Source organism: Canis lupus, chromosome 1 (genome assembly GCF_048164855.1).
Source record: "Canis lupus baileyi chromosome 1, mCanLup2.hap1, whole genome shotgun sequence".
NCBI classification, from domain to species: domain Eukaryota; kingdom Metazoa; phylum Chordata; class Mammalia; order Carnivora; family Canidae; genus Canis; species Canis lupus.
Window position 1 is genome coordinate 71,242,604 of NC_132838.1, and position 18,611 is coordinate 71,261,214.

The 18,611-nt window shown below is 43.8% G+C and overlaps 1 protein-coding gene across 24 annotated transcripts in view; it reads left to right on the top strand.

The window, feature by feature from the left end:
- Window positions 1–18,401, top strand: part of CDC14B (cell division cycle 14B) — a 102,644-nt gene extending 84,243 nt beyond the window's left edge. For 6 of the 24 annotated variants that reach the window (XM_072834219.1, XM_072834184.1, XM_072834196.1 and 3 more), the window contains 3 exons: window positions 6,073–6,189; window positions 17,132–17,191; window positions 18,066–18,401. In XM_072834219.1, coding sequence (XP_072690320.1) covers window positions 6,073–6,189; window positions 17,132–17,191; window positions 18,066–18,312 — 424 coding nt within the window. In that variant the 3' untranslated portion in view covers window positions 18,313–18,401. Of the gene's footprint in view, window positions 1–458; window positions 1,116–1,215; window positions 1,362–6,072; window positions 6,190–10,608; window positions 10,919–10,962; window positions 14,674–17,127; window positions 17,192–18,065 lie in introns of those variants that run through there. The other 18 variants (XR_012034925.1, XR_012034935.1, XR_012034945.1 and 15 more) reach the window with 11 other exon arrangements.
- The last annotated feature ends 210 nt before the right edge of the window (window positions 18,402–18,611 follow it).

Below are 18,611 nucleotides of genomic sequence, written 5' to 3' on the forward strand. Positions count from 1 at the left end.
CATCATTGGAAAATAACTCTGAGGCCATGAGCTTTCATAGAGGACCGATGAAAAATCTGTGGTGTAGACGCTTGGATATAGACTGTTTTGCCTTTAAGATCACTGTTAAATCAGTAATTGCAAATGAAATTTGGGGTGGATAGACAGTTCTTCAGTGTTCCTAGGCCATTTTATTCCATCCTGTCTAAATATTGTAATTAGTAGGTTTGTGTTCTTGTGGAAGGAGTAAATAAGGTGGTGCCAGGTGTCATTTGCAGGGTGAGGTTAGATTTGATTTCAGGTCCATACTTAATGTAATCCCTTGTCGCTAGATAGCAGAGGGTACCTATTTAGTGATTAAGATGACAAGGATGCCGAGAAAGAGCACACAGTAAGCCAGACCAGTGATTTATGACTTCATCCAGCCCAGTAGTCCCACAAAGCAAATGCTCAGTGGAGCCTTTTCTATTTAATCACAGGTGTAGTGACCAGTTGGAAGTAGCTGGAAGGAGTCACCACTCTTCAAACTGTGAGGTTCCCTTTGTCATCATCCTAGAGGACTAGGACTACAAGATTAAGAAATACTGAGCTGAAAGCCAAGTTTGGCCACAAGAGGAAAATGAATGAGGAAAACAACTAAGGACATATATACAATGTTCCTATATAGGCTAAATTTTCCTCATTTTGTGTTGCCCAGTGTTGGGCATGCTTCCTTAGTACTTATTGTCAGAATATGCAGTTTGCCTCAACTCCTGGGTGACCAGTGCATGACAGCATGGAAATTACATTAGTTCTGCTGTGCTGTGTTCATTTACTATTGTGCCTCCCGTGAATCATTGTTAACTATCAGTCCAGGGCTGCTGTTGGTGATTTGGTTGGTTTTGTCTCCTTTTTCTCTGGTTTGGTATAGTTTTCTGTGCGTGCATATCTTTTGCTTTTTGAAGAATTTCAATCATGGAACTACAACTCTGATTTCTGTATCATACAGTTAAATTAACATGGGACAGTTAATCAGCTAGAGATTGGGTCTCATCTTTTGTTACCAAATATCAAATCAATTTAAAACTGAAGATAGCATTTTCTCCCCAGCGTAAAATGGCAAAAATCCATCCTTGTTTCCCACCCCTTTGTATCTATCACAGGGTGTCTAAAATTGACATGTGGCTTTATTTATTATTTTATTTATTTTGGCTTCCCAATTTGAACATCTGTTCTTTCCCCTTCACCCCCTTCCAGATGTTCCCTAGCTGTGCTGACCTCTGCACTGTGTAGTGTTGTCATCTGGTGGATTGTTTGTGACTACATTCTTCCCATCCTGCTATTCTGTCTTGATGGTTTCAGAACACAGTAGCCGTCGGGACCCTTTGGCAAATAGCTGCTGTGTAAGTGTCCCATTCCATTTCTCTATGTGGTTACCTCTGGTGGCCAGTGTGTTTCTCATGGTGCATGTTTTTCTCACTCTCAGCTCTCCTAGCTTTGTTGGTTTGCTCCTTTTCAAAGGTTCGTCTTCTGAAACTTGTCATTTAATGGGATGGTGGTAGGGGGAAGCCCTTTCCTGATCCTTTCATATAGGGATATTAAAAATAACAGATTTTGTTTTTAAATTGTGCTTACTCTTAACACATTTTTTGAAATAGCAATTTTTATAGTCACTGAAATAGTTTATTTTCCCTGTCAGAAATATTTAGTGAGTTTGGGATAATGGGGTGGTTTTCTTTCAATTTCCTCTCATTTTCCAGAGTAAATATCTTCAGCATATCCCCTTCAATCTAACAAAAAAGAACTTACCCACTGTTTTTCTGCTGCTCAGAAAGATTTGATTTTGCAGATAGTGAGTGTCACATCATGTTTCATCTCCAACTGCCATTGTACACAGTTCTCTTAGCTTGCAGCTACTTCCTGCTAAATCTCTGTCTTGAGTAAGCAGACTCTTCTCCTCTGCTGCATTTCACATCCTCCCCTTTAGGGAATATAGTTAGTACAGTTTTCAAAAATGATGTTAAATGGGAATAGGACAGCAGAGAAGACTGGAGTCCCTTGTTCAGTTTCGTGTTTCTGCATAATGGTCACTGCGCTTCCATCCTCATACTTTCCTTTCCCAGAAGTAATCAAAACGCCCTTATTAGGTTAATACTGCAGAATTTGTATTCTCTTGATATCTTTCACCCTTAAGTGAGTATCTTCGCAGTGAAGAGACTTCTGTTCTGCAGTAGAATGTGGCAGGAAGCTTCCCCAGGGAACACCATGCAGTTGAGACCAAGAGAACAGGAAGGAGGGTGTGTGCTGTAAGATGTGGTTTACCACTCCCCCGTTATGTATATCTATGCTGCATTCTTTTTTCGCTAAAACTCTTCCTTTAGCTCATATTTTAAGAATTTATTCTGTTGCTCCAACTTGGACTTGGGAGTTGTAAAGGAATATGGAAGTTCCTTCTGGGATCTCCAAAGTGGAGTTCCGTTGCAACAACTCTCATACTTTGTGGCTTAATGGAGTGTCTTCAGATGGCTAGGATTTCAAAATCCAGCAGAGACCATTCTTTTCAAAATTAAGGAAAGGCTGCTTAACATGTTCCTATTTATGACATTTTCTTGTATATCAATACAGGTTTATTATTGCATAGACAGATACGTTGTATTTCTGATATAGATGATCTTTTTTGTTTTTGTTTTTTTGTTTTTTTTTCCTTTATTTCTATTAGTAAGAAATACTAATTTCTCTTAGTAAGGTTAGATTTCTGCATATTCTGACTCAGGAGCATAATGCACTACATAGATTTATTCTCAAACTATTCTGTGGGAAAGGTATTTTGAATAGATGAGTTCTAAGCAGGTGGAGTCATTGCTAATAATAGTTAGGCACTTTGTGGTTGTATTACTTTAACCAGGGTAAGTTTAAAAATGGTTTCTCTTAGACACCTTTCTTTTCAATACCCTATATAAGATAGAATTTTTTTTATTGCCATTACTAATATTGCCATTGCATTTGTAGACTGAAATCGGAGTATTCAGTTTAGCTTCCCTGATTAATTTGGAATTTACAGACACAAAAACTTCCAGTAGTAACAATGATGTAAAGAGGTAGAATCCTCGGAGTTATCTTTTGAGGGGACTCATTATAGGCACCGGGGTTGGTATTCACCTCGGTAGGCTAGTGACGTGGTGTGGCCTGATACATTGTCACCCGGCGTGCCTGGGAGGTCAGGCTGTCCCGACACCTCACGGCTGTGTCAGACCCTGAGGCGGGGGCTGGTATCTCTGAGGGTGCAGGCCCACCATTTTGGAAGCTCATTTTGTGTGGGTGATAACCAAGTGTACACCATGCATAGTCGCACCAGTGGATTCCTTTTTCTGGAATCGAGCATTTATGTTCAAAGTGTTTTATAATTGGAGAGGTAAGAGAGCTGGCTTGTCAGTTACTAGCTTTGCTGTGTGCCTTAAGGTGCAAGTGTCAGTCTGGGAAGAGCGGGCCTCAGCAGAGGCCGCAGAGAGGGTGAACTCCCAGGATGGCAAGACATAGAGCAGGACTGTGGGTTCTGTCCGGGAAGGGCTGACAGGAGAAAATACACCAGGAGGCTTTTGCTCCACAAAGCCCTGTGACTGCCTGGATTGCACAAGGTGAGAGGTGCTGGGCTCCCCCATACCCTATGGCAGAGTGAAGGCGCCACGCGTGCCAGCTTTATCCCACCTTGTGGTATTGTGAATTTATCACGGGTCCTCTCTAAGTGTGTTTGCTGCGGGGTTTCCAGTTTTTTGACACATAACCTACAGATAAAGTGACTGCTCTGTTGTTAATGCAAATAACTAGTGACCTGAATCTCTTCTGGTGTCATTAATGCATTCCAAATTTCTGTCATGCTCTTACTTTAAAAAATCCACATAAATTATTTACAGTAATTTTATAGAGAAATAAGTACTTTTTAAAAGATGTGACCTGTCAACCTAAATTTTGATTTAACAGCGATTTCTTTTTTGAAATAGTAAACGTTTCAAAAAATTTTTGAAATAGTTAATTTAAGAAATCAAGTTAGTAGCTAATTTAAGAAATCAAGATTTAAATGTCCTAAGCAAGTAATACATTAGCTCTTGGTTTTGTTTTCACATTAATGATTTTACAGTGTGATGATTGTCCATTCTTCTGGCCGTAAGTGGCCTCAAATTCTTCAACAAGTTGGTGTGGTATTTCCAAAAAGCCAACAGGAGTCTTATTTTCTCTACTTGTATAAATGGTGGTAAAACCCAGGAGCCTGGAGCAGGTGCAAGGCTTCAGGACCACAGTGGCAGCACCACACCCTGGGCCTTGGCTTCAGAAATAGCAGTGGAAGTTCTGTTGTTGTTTTTTTTAAATATTTTTATTTATTTATTCATGAGAGACACACACACACAGAGAGAGAGAGAGAGAGAGAGAGACATGGAGACATAGGTAGAGGGAGAAGCAGGCGCCACGCGGGGAGCCTGATGCGGTACTCCATCCTGTGACTCCGGGATCACGCCCTGGGCTGAAGACAGGTGCTAAACCGCTGAGCCACCCGGGCGTCCCATGTTGTTTTCTTTTTCTTTATGAAAAATCCTATATTCAAATCCTGTTAACAGAGACCATTAAATATTCTACTGTCCCTCCCCTGCATTTGATATGATCAGAAAGATATTTAAATAGATGCTTCTTTGATTAAAACAACTATGTCTGCATATACCTTTTCTGTTTTGTTAGAATGATAAAACTTTGTGAAAAATCCTGAGTCAAGCATTGGCTCATTTACTCAGGATCAGTTTCCCTTTGAATGCCTGTTTTATAGGCTTTGAGAAATACTATGGGGATAAGGCAAAACGGCTGAGAGAGCAATACTCCGCCCTCACCCCCTTCCCCAAACAGCTTGAAAACCACTGGCCTCTTGGCTTCTGCCCTGGGACAGTGACACCTGCTATTTTTTTAGTGATGAGAAGTTAAGCATTTTACTAAATGCTGAATATGCTGTGGTTTGGCTAATACCAGGAATTTACTGCTGTATTTCAAGGACCCGGCTTCAGTTACTGATTAACATGGCAGCAATACAGACGAAGGAGAGAGGACCATGAGTTGTAAGGGTTCCTTCTACTCTCATGAGCTGGGTCCTCCTAAGTTGTTAGCGGCTCTCACCTCTATTTGGACATGAGAGGAGGAAGCTTATTTTTAAGGCAGTGTTTTCAATTACAGATACATAGAAGTTGAGTATATATAAATGTGTGTGTATGCGGTTCAGCATTTTGGTTATCTGTTGAAGAAAAGATTTACATATAAAATCTTTTGATGTTTTCTGCTGTTTTCCCCATGACCACCATTCAGTGAGGAATTATAAAACACCCTCTACTTTGAGCAAGGTACTCTATCTGGGCTTCATCTGAGGGTTGTTCTTCTGACTCATGAATTTGCCTCCTGGGAAACCTTCACCCATTGGCATTGGTTCCTTGAGATTATTTTAGAGTTTAATTAAATCAAATTTCACAAAATTTCAAGTTTTGCTCTCATGTTAATGGTACTTAGTGATTTAGTAAGTGGTTGCAATCCAGACAAAATTCAAATAAAAAAAACAAAATTCAAATTTTGCTTGAATATATTTTTAAAATTTGAAATGTTATATAAAATTAGTATTGATTTGGGGCTTAATACCCATACTTTCATTTCTGAAGAGTCTATTTTATAGATTTTCATATTCATATTCCTTAGAAATCAGAGCTTTTAAATGATTTCTTGTTTTTATGATTAGAATTCTGAGAATCTACTTTTACTTTGGGGCACAAAAATTTGTTTTACTGATTGATTTTTTTTTTTTTTTTTTTTTGGTGCGGGAATTGCTTTAAAATGCCAGGTCATTTGTTTTCTAAAAGCAAAGTATATTCTGGTTAATATTTGTATAAGCTTCATGGGGAAATGAGATGCTTCTTTTCGAAAGACTGATGTGAAAATGTGTTTCAGATTTTTCTGGCAAATGTATTAATGGAAAATCCTATCAATTCTCAATAAACTAAATTGCACTAAAGTGCAAAGATGCCTTCCTCTGTCAAGTATTTGAAAATTGTTTCAGTGAATATAATCTTATTTTTTTCCAACTGTTTTCAGAGTAATTCTTCAGTCCAGTGTTCAGAGCTGTAAAACATCTGAACCTAACATTTCTGGCAGTGCAGGCATTACTAAAAGAACCACCAGATCTGCTTCAAGAAAAAGCAGTTTTAAAAGGTGAGAAAAGAATCCTACTCTTCTGAAAAGTTCCAAACATTGGTTTTCCAATTTAATCTTCTGGAGATAGAAATGAAGAGAGGAAGAGAGGAGAAAGCAGAGTCCCTGTGATGGGAAATTAATCAAATGTGTTCGACTTATTCACCATCTCAGAAACTCTGGGTCACTGTTAATGTAGGATTTATTTTGTTTTGTTTTTCAGAGGTGGTTCTCAACACTGAAAGTGTGGTCGGGGTCAGGTTATGGGGAAGTTGAGAGGGTTGTACTTACAGGTTTTTGAATTTCCAAAGCTCTCTGTCTGGACTCGGAGGAAATTTTTCTATATATGAGATACAGCATAATTGTTGGAGAATTAGCTGCAAGTAAGTGCGATGGTGGAAATGAGAACTCCAGTGAGTCTGGGATCCTTCTTTACATAGGGCCTGGTCTCTTGGCCACAGTCCACACCCAGGAGCCTCATGCTTTCCCCCACAGAGCGCAGCATCTTCCTTTCCTTCATTATTACAGGCTATGACAAGAAAATGCACTCATTCCATGACCAAATCCATTACTCACTATTGTTTTTGGATGTTTATCATGAACTGAAGGCAGATATTTCTAGAATCTAACATATCCTAGAAGCAGTCCCCCTTTGAGGGAAGAACAGATAACCTACATACTGTTATCTCAGGAGTGGAAGGCAGGCACCCTTTTTGTGTTTGTGTATCTTTGCCTGGTGTTGACAACATGTGCAGTCCTGTGCTCATGGCCCAGCACCTCTCTTAGACCACAAGCAGCCTGAAGAAAGTCTGAACCAGACTCCAAAGCATCTTTCACAATTTTCTTTGCTTCTTTTTAACTTCCTGTCCTCATATCTTTGAGGCTATGGGACAGCTGAGTTAATCTCTGGGACAGGTCCCAGCAGCCTGTGTCCTGAGGGACTTGGTACAAACCGGAGAGCTGTGTGTGTGTGTTGGGGGGGGGGGGGAGGTGTTGTTGTTTTAAGGGATTGTTCAGTTCTGCCATTTCCCCCTCTTTGCTGATTCATATAATTTCACTACATACATTTACTTACATGAGAATGTGATCATGCCTTAGTACAAGGCTTTGAGGGCACCAACTCATAATTTGGGGATTTTGGATTTTTCATAGAAAGCTATCAAATATTTATAATTTTGTTTACTCTCTAGTTCAACTTGAAGAATATTAGAGAAATACTGACAAAAAGTCAAGGATTCATGTACTTTATAACCTATCAGAAGGGTATGTATAACCCTGAGGAAGAGGAAATGGCCTAAAGATTGTTGAATTATACCAAGTGAATCAAGAGTCATGTTTTTAAAGAAAATTTAATGGCCTCGATAAATGCTCATGAACCAATAAGTGAAAAGAGCTACACATAAAAATTATAAAGTATTAACTATAATTTTATAAATGTACAATATACTTTATGTATAGAAATGCATACAACTACATGTTTATAGATATATTTATGTATAATATGTAAGTTTGTATGTATCACACCTATATTTAAATATATATACATACATTTCTATGCATGTATGGAAATAATGTAACAGAAAAATATGCCATAATATTAACAGTTCTTCTAGTTGGTAGGACAGTTACAGATTGTATCATTTTGTTTCTCTCCCAACTTTTTTACAAGAAGTAGAGGGAAATGGGAGCAGTTTAACTTTGACATATGTAGGTGAATTAAACTATTAAAAATTCAAATAAAAAGCCTGCTGTTAGAGATAGATATTTTGAATGAACATATTCCTTTTAGGTTAATTACTCAGGCTTCCATTACAGTTGAATATGTCTTGCACATTTAATTCTGCTTTCTGCTTTTCTGGATTGTGCTCTTCAGGCTACAGGGGAATAGAGTCCAGGAGCCAGGACCACGCATGCCCAGTCACACCATGTGCCCCTGGGGGCCGTGGCCCTGCGGCAGTTTTTCCATCTAGGTCTTGTCTAGTGATCTAAACATGTGCTTCTCAGCAGAAGTGGTTTCTGATTGCAGAGAGCATCTGCCTGAGGTCCCTGGACTGGATGCTTTGAGGGGTTGAAAGTAGAGTTCAGACTGAATACACTTGACTGAATTTTGAAATGGCCCAAAGCAGTTTCCAGGCATTTGGGATAGTGTTGATAACCAAAAGGCTTCTTTTTAAATTCTTGGAATGGATTTTCAGAGATTGGGAGAGGTGAAGAAATAAATCAGTGAGAGAGAATTGGGTTTCAAGTGTGTTTACCCACCTCCCTTCACGCAGGGTCGTCTTGGCCTCTTTTGGGTTTTTGGCCTGTGTTCACATCACCTTAACCATGAGCTCAGGAAACGGAGGCAAATACATTAGGTCCAGGTCCCACTTCCTGCTTCTAGGGAAATAGTGGGAGCTGATGTAGCCCAGCTGTATAGCCTCAGACTTTTATCCTTTATGAATGCAGAAAGCATTCATTTTTGGTTGGAGGGTAATGAGGGAATTAACACATTTTTGCATAATCTGTTTCAAGAGAAAAGAATATAAAATTGTTGAGTAATTGTAAAGTATTGAATAGAAAACTTTGCTTTAGACAGCAATACGAGGAAATGAAGTAGTATACCTTTCAGTATAAAATAAATGCCTCCAAGGTGCCAGGGTTGCCAGTCCGCTGTTACCCCCTCCCCCTGCCATGAGGCCTTCTCTTTGCAGGTTGATGTTCACTCATCATCGTCATTGTCATACCTGTCCTGCCATAGGAACTTGACCATTTATTCCCGTTTTCTATTCTCTTCTTAGAGGCTTCCAGGATGAAGACCTCACCTAAGCTCACTTTCCACTGATTTGGCTCTTGATTTTTGACAGTTTACTGAGACACTCTACAATCTGGGACAGCTTTTCCACAAACATTAAAAGAGCAATTATTTGGAGGCTGCAAAACTATGTGTTGTCATAAATCTTTGTTGCTGGGAAGAAATGCCACCATGTTCTCTCATGGCAGATGATCATTCCCTCTTGTAACCATTGAACACAAGCCACATCTAACCTTAACTCCTGGGTGCCAGGCTCTGCTCTGGCACAGTTGTGTAGTTCAGGCCCAGAGCGCTGGAGGGTTTGGTTTGGTGGTGGCTGACAGGGTTCTGTGTAGCACCTTCCTCATCCCCTTTGTCAAGTCTGAAGAAGTAAATCAGTAGACTTCCACCCCTCCCGATTCCTGTGAAAGCTGTACATCATTCTATTGTTTCTTTCGTAAGAATTGCTAAATTCAGTGGAGAATTGGCCTGTTCTCAGTATTCTCTCTTAACTCTCTGACGAACTGTCTTAAAGTCTTGAAAATTCCACCATTATGCCTCTGACTGAAGACCTGCAGCCACCTCATGTGATACCATGCAGTTCAGTTTATGTGTTGATACAACTTACCATTGCGTGCATGTTTCTGTAAGCTTGTGTGATTTCTCTGGAATAGTTTCCTTTTCTCTTTCTTTTCTTTTTTTTTTTTTTAATTATAACTTCATTTTCTAGAAAGTGGTCGTGGACAAGCGATTTTTTTTTTTTTTTTTTTATTCCAAGTTACCATCCAGGAACCATCACTTTCTGTTCCACCTGTCAAACCAACCTAATGTTTGTGACTTTTGGGGGTGTTTTATACCCAATTATTGATACTATGAGGAAAGAGAAATACTCAGGGTGCCTTCCTTGGCCTCTGAAAATGTGTCTTCATGAGCCCTTCTGTTGGGAGTACTATATTTAGGACTTCTTTGACTTTTTAAGCCTTCTCATTTGTGACTTTTGTCATCATCATGTCTGCCCACTGCTTCTCGTCCCTTCCAGGCTCAGATCTCAGTGTCCATTCTACCACCTCTGGGCTCCCAACTTCTAGTTACTACCATTATCTCTGAAAAAACATCAGTCTAGAAGCTCCAGAATGTGGTTGCTAAATATCCTTTTTGAAAACAATGCTGATTTCCTCTAATCCTCTAAATTACTGATTTCCCTTTGTAATTCCAGACATTTTCCCACTCGGCTGCACTGGCTGACCTGGACCTCTGTACTCCGTATTCTGTTGGGTCTCCCAACAACTGAGTGAGCGATTTAGATGTGCTCCTCTGAGGGAGTGCCAGTGTCAGGCAGTGAGGGATGTCTCTAGATGATACTGGCTTCTCTGGCTCTTGTCTTTGCTTACTTTTCTCCTCTGCTAGTTGCTGTCTGGATGAAAGTTGACATAATAAATTGGGGAAGGACAGAAGGGAGATAGGGTAAGAATCAGTGTGGGCTAATTTTGTACAGAGCTGGGTCCGCGGCGCAGCCCAAGGATGGTGGGCAGTGGGTGCCTTCCCTGTGCAGCTGCCCCCCTGGAAACTGCTTGAGGTGCCAGAGCTTTTTCTGTGACCAAATTCTGGCTTTGGAAATAACCAAGTAACACTTCTTTATCTTTTCATTCTTTCCACCTTTCCCACAGCCTGGTTCCTCAGAGGGAAGGAAGGAAAAGGAATGCTTTGCAACAAATGCCTTTAATGGCATTATGGTACTCGCATTGCTCTGCTGCTTCTGCCCACCCTTCTCGTTTTGTTTTTATCATTATTTTTTGCAGAACCGAACCTCTTTCTGTTCTGCCTTTCTCTCCCGTTTGTCTTTACTTTATGGTTGATACTGTACTATCTCTTTCAAAATATTTGTCATTAAAGAATTATAAAAAGTGTATACCTCTTAGCATGTCACCACTTTTATTATGTTGCCTTCCTTGTCTTGGGTAACTCTGTACGGGACACTTTGAAACCTTCATGGTAAAATCCTTTTTTTTCTCCCCCTGTAGTCCCTCCATTTCAAGGACTAAAACAGTCTTGCGTTAAATAAAAACCTGTGACCAGAACTGAAGGAAGACTCTAGGAACAGAGAACTACAGCAAGACTTAGCACAATTTCTTTGGAAACAAAGCAAAATTGCAAAGGCCTTAGCTGCTTTCCACCTAAGAAGTTTATTCAATGAAGACAATGTCCACGGGAGTTTAAATAACTACTTGAGTCTGGGCACAAGCAGTGACTTGAAGAAGACCCAGCTCTCTTTTGGTAGAAACGTCTCAAGTTGAACGACAAAGCTGTTATAAATTCCGTCTCAGGTGTAAATATCAAAGCCCTCTGCTGTCAGGAAAGCTGACCAGTCTGTGTGCTGCCCGTGTGTCCCTGTGATGGCAATCATTTTAGCTGCTGGCCTTCAGAAGTGACGATCTGATGGAGGTTTTTTACGTATTTATTTTCTGTTCACCCTGTGTCAAAATTTATAAAGAGAAAACAGGCATTACTGAAGTGGTACTTTCTGTAATTTGATACTATTTGGTTTAACCATCCTCACTTTAGTATTTGTACTGTTGTTGTACTGGTAACTCCATTAAGTACCCAAGCTGTTTGTCTTCCACCGAAGAGTGCTTTATTAACAAGAACCTGTGAAAACCGTGTTTGTAAACTGTTGGATGTTCTGATACAAAGTGGGACTTTGGCAACCTAAACTGGAAGAGACTATGAGGGTAGTATTAGAGGAATTGGGAGGGCAACCAGTCACAGAGCTGGAAGGTGATGGCAAAGTCATTCCTGTGTGTGGGCGAGGGACTGCAGGATGGACGCCACAGCTGCCCGCTGAGCAGCTGCCGGGTCATAGAAATCAAAGCCCTAGTTCCTTCCATGCATGATAAAAAAAACACAACAAACTTTTGGTGTTTCTCCTTGGAAATAGCCATCCCAAATAATGGTGGCTTTAAAAAGGGGGGAAAAAAAGGTACTGCTTTATTAGGGTCTGTCTCTGTAGCATTGTGGATTTCTGTTTTTATGTGATCAGCCAAAGGCCTTTCACGCCCCCTTTGATTTCAGTGAGAGTTATTTGCATCCGGATTTCAGTTGTTTGTAAATAAGAGACTCACCGTTGCCTTTGGTTAGGGACTACAACTAACTCTTTGCAGAGTGCCTTCACCCCCCCACCCCACCCCCACCACAGAAACACAGCAGAGTCTGTGATATAAAGCAATCACAAAAACAATTTATTTGCTGCTAAAACAAAACAGTGGAGCCCCAAATAGAATTTTTTGCCTGTCCTGGTTTGAAGAACAGGGGATACAATATGGAAAGGCTATAGAAGGCACATGTCTTCACATTGCAAGATGAATGAACCAGGTGAGCAGGCAATTCCATTTTTAAAAGCTGCCTTTTTAACAAAACTAAGAACAGTAAGAAGCAGTTGGAATAAACAGATCAAAGTCTGTTAATGCAAAAAGTTACAAGAAGGCATGGCTCCATTTTGATATTTCCTCTCTTGTGGAGTAAATGATAAGGTTGACTGGCTTCGAGGGGAGATGGCACATGCCATCATCTTGGTCAGACAAGGGGCTCTTCCCCGCCAGGTGTAATGGGTGTAATGCCAGTTTTTAAACCCCGGAGACTAGATCTCAGAGGAAAGGTGGTTTCCTATCCCTGGAAGTGAACGAGGTACAAAGACCCATGTACCAAATGGGAGACAGGAAGACCCCTCTTGGGTAAGCTTTGGATGGGAAGAGAAACATTCCACTTGCTGTCTTGTGCTAGGAGACAATACTCAGTATTCAGACTGTGTGCCCTTGCATAAAACATTGGCTTCTCAGGGCAATTCTTCTTACTTTGACAGTTTTAAAGGCCATCTCCTGTTTAAATAATCCAGGTAGTTCTGAAAATCAAACTTCCCTCTGAACTGCCCTTGGTTTGGCTTTTTATTCCATCAGAACAAGCTCAGTGTGCTGTCTCCCTCACAGGGAATAAGCCATTTTGTGTCCTGGCCAAGAGTGAAAAATCTGGGCTTCAGTGTTAACCACAGTACTTCTTATTTTACAAATTGCCTTTTTGTGTTGGCTGCTCAAGTTACCAGCTAAAATTGCTATCACTGTGGCTCTTTCTAAAAAATCTTTGTACTTAACTGTCTCACTGAAATGAGTCCTAGGAAACTAGTGATTTGATCAAGAAGTGTTCCCTGGATCACACCAAGACTAGGGTGTGCTTCAGGGGATTTCATAGCTCACTGTTCAACTTACTGAGAGCGGATCTGGAAACCAGGAAGCCTCTGGGTCTCACTGATGGAACGTTCTTCCTGCTATGAATAAGAGCGGACTCTTTTTTCCCCAACAGAAACTTAAACACACCCTGAATCTTCTGAAATTCTAACTTCAAGTCCTTGTCATGGAAAGACTGTTGCTATGGAATATGAAATAGGGAGAGTCAGAGAGAATCCTTTAAACTTAAGAGCCTTAAATAACTTTGAAAGTACACCAAGACAGTTTCCATTGGAATTAAAATTAGAAATGAATATTTTTAGGTGTCCTTGAAGCTTTTTGGGAACTTGTGTCCAAAGTCAGAGACCGTCCAAAGGAAGGGTGTCTGCAAAACTGGGTATCTAGAAGTATAGACAGACTTCTATTTTGTAATGCTAAAAAAAAGCTAGAAATCTCTTAGTTGTCCACGAAGAGGGGTAAATCCTGAGCAGTGTCTCACCAAAGCAAGTAGCCTTCCTTGTCCACTTTGCCACTTCTGGGTGGCACGCTGCTCTCCTAGTCTCCAGCATTCATCTGTTCCAAACTTGGCCCCATTAGCCTGTCACCCACCTACTTCATCCTCTTCTCTCCTTTCCCAGGGGTGATTTCTACTCTTTTCTTGGGCCCAGACAATTTTTAGAGGAGTTCCCCAGTGTTCTCATGAGGCAACTGCATTTGGAGCCTAATGGCTGGTTGTGCGCACCATGCGGGCCTCCAGGCCTTGGGGTGTGTGGTGCCAAGAGCTCCTGGAGGCTTTCCTTTGCTTGAATCACCACCATTCATGGCAAATGAGCAATGCTCTCTTTTGATGTTGGTTCTAAAAGTAGCTTGTTTCTCTTCGTACATTTTTAAAAGTAATTATTGCAGCTTGGAAGGCAGTGCTCATCAAAGACAACTTTAAAAACATTTTAATTCTTTACTAGTTACCTCCTGCTAAAGCTGTTCTGCTAAGGCTGGCTCCTGCTCTTCCATTTCTCTAAATCTGAGTACTCATGTCGCCAAGTGGAAATACTACAGATGACTTTTAAAAACTGGACAATTCACGTATACTGTGTAGGACATTACCTCCTTAATTGCCCAGTAGAATTAACTGTCAGCAGATGTGTCCATCTGATTATAGTATTGCAGTTTTATATTAATAATTTGCAGTTTTATCTAACCTGCACTCGTGTACAGATTATTAAAAGTTTTAAAATGTAACTGATGAATCAGTATTTGATCAATCACTGTCTTGATTTTTTTATTAAAATGTATATTTCTAATCATATTTTATAAAGCCTAGAGAACTGGTTGAATGTTTATTTTCCTGAAGGTATTTTTAAGATAAAGCTTCATAATGGCCTGTAAACTTTGCATATCTATGTAGTTTGATATATATTGTTGAGTTTGAAAATCTTGTGTATTGTACTGGTTTTATACAAAATATTGAATAGTGAAAGTTGTATAATTATAATCATATAATTAAAAGTATTAACCAAACAGCCTTTCACTTTATTGTATTCACTTACCATCCTCAATCATGGTAGGCAGTGGTCAAAATACAAACTGGATATAAGCTTCTGTATTAGTTTGCTACTAGACTGGGTAGCTTGCAACGATTCATTTTCTCCCAGTCCTGAGGCTGGAAATCCAGGCTCACGCTGTCGGTAGGGTGGGTATCTTCTGATGCCTCTGCTCTTGGGCTTCGTCATGCACCCCAGTCCCTGGGTCCAGTCTGTCCTCCTCTCCTGACACTATCATGTCATGAGGAGAAGGGTCCATCCTAATGGCCTCACTGTAACTAAATTTTTTAATTATTTTTTTTTCTTTATTTATTTATGATAGTCACAGAGAGAGAGAGAGAGAGGCAGAGACACAGGCAGAGGGAGAAGCAGGCTCCATGCACCGGGAGCCCGATGTGGGATTCGATCCCAGGTCTCCAGGATCGCGCCCTGGGCCAAAGGCAGGCGCCAAACCGCTGCGCCACCCAGGGATCCCCGGCCTCACTGTAACTAATTCCCTCTTAAAAAGCCTGTTTCCAAACATAGTCACCCTCTGAGGCATGGGGGTTTAGGGCTTCAGCTTGAGAATGTTGGGGATATAGTTCTGTCCACAACACCTCCCTTAAGATAGTGAGCTAGGGGCTGTTAGGAAGTCATTCTGTAAATACCACCACTAGCTCAACTTATGCCAGGGTTTGACTTTGGAGAAATTACTGAGTATATGACACAGAATCAGGCCCTCCAAGTCATTTTTTTTTTAAGATATTATTTATTCATGAGAGACAGGCAGAGACACAGGCAGAGGGAGACACAGGCTCCCTATAAGGAGCCCGATGTGGGACTCAATCCCAGGACCCTGGAGTCACGCCCTGAGCCAAAGGCGGACGCTCAACCGCGGAGCCACCTGGGTTTATCAGGCCCTCGGAGTCTTGGGGGTTGTAGACTGTACCCCCTCATGGTGCCTGCCAAGATCAGGGCTCAAGAGCTGGGCGAGGGGCAGGACCAGCGCTAAGGCACCCGCAGTCTGATGTCCAACCCAGGATGCCACCCCCGTGCCGCCTCTCCACCGCCCCTCTGCCCCTCTCCTGCGGCCTGCGCCCCACAAACTAACACAGAGGTGGCGTCTGTGATGGAGGAGCTTGTTCTGTGAGGAGTGCCGTGCTGTTCCTGAAAAAACTCTGATTCATGCCAGGATACAGGGTTTCAAAGTACAAAGCACGGGGACCCGCCTTCTCCCTGCATCCACACCCCTAGGGCACTGCCACTCACGGAGTGTGGCCCACAGGCCGACCCGCAGGCGGCCAGGGGGGCCCCCACCCCGAGGGTGAGTGCTGGGTAGGGGGCAGCACGGCGCCCGGAAGGCCCCGGGGGGCCCAGCGCGCAGGGCTGCGGAGTGTGGGCAGCGAGCCGGGAGCCCAGCCCCGGAGATTGTCGCCGTCCCCCGTGGTGACCAGCCCAGCTCGCGCTGCCACCGCACACACTTGCTGGAGACGCTTCTGCTTTTCGTTTAAGTAAAATGAGAAGAGGAATTCCCATCTTAACGATTAGTATCAGAGTTAAAGGAGAGAATCCATGCAAAGTGCTTAAAACAGTGCTGGCACGGAGCTTTCCATTAATTTTTTCATACATTTAAGATAATTTTTCTGTAGATAATTAGGAAACAAAAGATTATGATGGATCCCAATCCCTCCATTTCTGGTACCTGTGGGGTCTTATCTGGGGTGCTGGTGCCAGCACCGGGCGTCCTGCCCACCTCCCGGGGTTGGAGTACTGTGGGGCGGGGAGGGGACTCGTCCCCAGGGACGGGGTGCGGAGGCGGGATGGGGACCAGGACTTGGACCGTAGAGGCCCAGGGGGTCGGGGTCCCCGCCAGCCATGCACTAGAGCAGCGCTCCATGGGGTTCTTCCTGGGCAGGGCTGGTTATTAGGGGAAAGTCTTACAAAAGGCGTTTGTGCTGCACAGGAACATGCCGAAAGGTGCAGAAACGTAAAGCCTCGGTGCAGGTGTGCTCTGCCGGGAGCAGCTCGGTGTAACTGGAGCAGGGATTCTGGAAGCAGGCTGGGTGCGAACTGCTGCTCTGATTAGCTATGTCACCTGGGCCAGGATGATGGCTGTATGAGGATTAAGTGACTTAATGCATTCATTAGAACAAGCAGCTGGCCATACCAAGAGCCTCACTGCCCTCTTGCTCTCCTACAGACCCCTGTGTGCCCCCCTCAGAACAGTGGCAGGGCCCTGCCACCACGGACACAGTATGTCCCTATCACAGGCTTAATTTCTGAGCTTACTGGGAGAACAAATGCACTCCGGGCACAGCCTTCTGAGCGCCACCCCCCCCCCCAAGACACCCCTGCCTTCTGCCCTGGAGGTGCTGGCCCAGCCCCTATAGGAATGGCTGCCCTCCCCCGCTGCCTGGCCTTGGTCTCTAACTGTGTCTCATCTCTTTGCTAGCAAGTGTGCATGGCTTTGACATGCTTCTGGATCACAGGTGCTCCATCCCCACTGACATGCCCAGGTAAGGAGGCCTCTCGCCGGGCGGATCCCATGTGGGCCGGCCATCACCAGGGCCTGGCTATGGCCCCTTGGATGCCTGTACGACTGGCTGAATGTCATGTGTTTAACTTTGGGAGGGAAAGAAAGAGAGGAGGAGGTAGCGTGATTTGTGCATTCTTTTCATCGGAGAAAACAATGGTTTCTTCTCTGGGTTGTTTCTTCATATAAAAGCAGATGACGGTTCTTCCTTGTGTAGGACTCTGCAGAGAATGGCATCCCCACCCACCACATTCCAGTCACAGCTCCAGCCATGGGGTAATGCAGACACCCTCGTGCACACTTTGGGCCACCTCAGGAGGCAACCCTGCCCCCCCTCCGCCCCGCTGGGGACTGGGGAGCAGTGTTGTGGGGCAGAGTCATGGGAGCAGGCTCGGCTGCTCTGAGGACCTCCCGCAAGTGAATCCTGCGGCCTGTTCTGCTCTGGCCCGAGGCCCAGCAGGCAGAGGGGCTGCAAGGAAGGCTTCATGGGCCAAGGAAGCAGTGGGGGACTCGGGCCTCAGGAATGGGGCTCCTGTTTGTGGGACTAGGGGGTCCTGACGCAGTGAGCCGCCTTCCTGCCTGGCCCGGGCTTATCTGCCCCCGCAGGCCGCCACGCAGAGACGGTCCCCTCCCCGAGCGAGGGCTGTGTGGTTGCCAGCGGTGGCCGGCAGCTCTCAGGGCAGGACGGGCAGAGGGGGTCTAGCTTGCCGCCCCGGGCCGCTCCCGCTGTTGGAAGCGCCTCTGCTCCAGCTCCTGGCTTGTCTAGGGACGCTTGAAGCTAGGCCTGGCCCTGCCCAGCAACCCCTCAGACAGCTTCTGGCATCACAAATACAATGCTGTCCTCCTCCCTTTTGCAGCGATAATTGGCTGTCTCGAGCCGTAACCTTTCTAGACCGGCTTTTAATCTGGCTTGGGACCCACAAGGACCAGTGCTCCCAGGAGGACCTGCCGGTCGGCGGCACCCAGCAGCACAGATGCTGTCCAGGGCACGTCCAAGCCTGTGCCTCAGCCTCAGCAAGACCGTGTGTCGTCGTCTTCCTCTGGGCATTGAAGTTTCAGCCGAGGCGAGAGCTGGGCTTACCCGTGGGCGACCTGCTGGGATGACTGGGATGCACAGGGTCCCAGCTGGCACCCTCTTGGGGGGCCATTCACTCCCAAGCCCCCAGTAAAGTGTTTCTTGGAACTTTCTGATATCAGGGGCCCCTATGACTTCTCCGATGGAAGCTGGTCTCTCTCTCTCCCCAGAACGGTTCGGGCAGAATTTTTTGGTGAGTTCATAGGCCGTGTGTGGCCTCCCTGGCTGTGCACCATCCACCCCCAGGGGTGTTGCTCAGACAGATGCAGTGCGAAGGGCAGCCCCTCGGGTACCTTCAGGGACCCTATTCACCAGGCTTCCCAGGGCC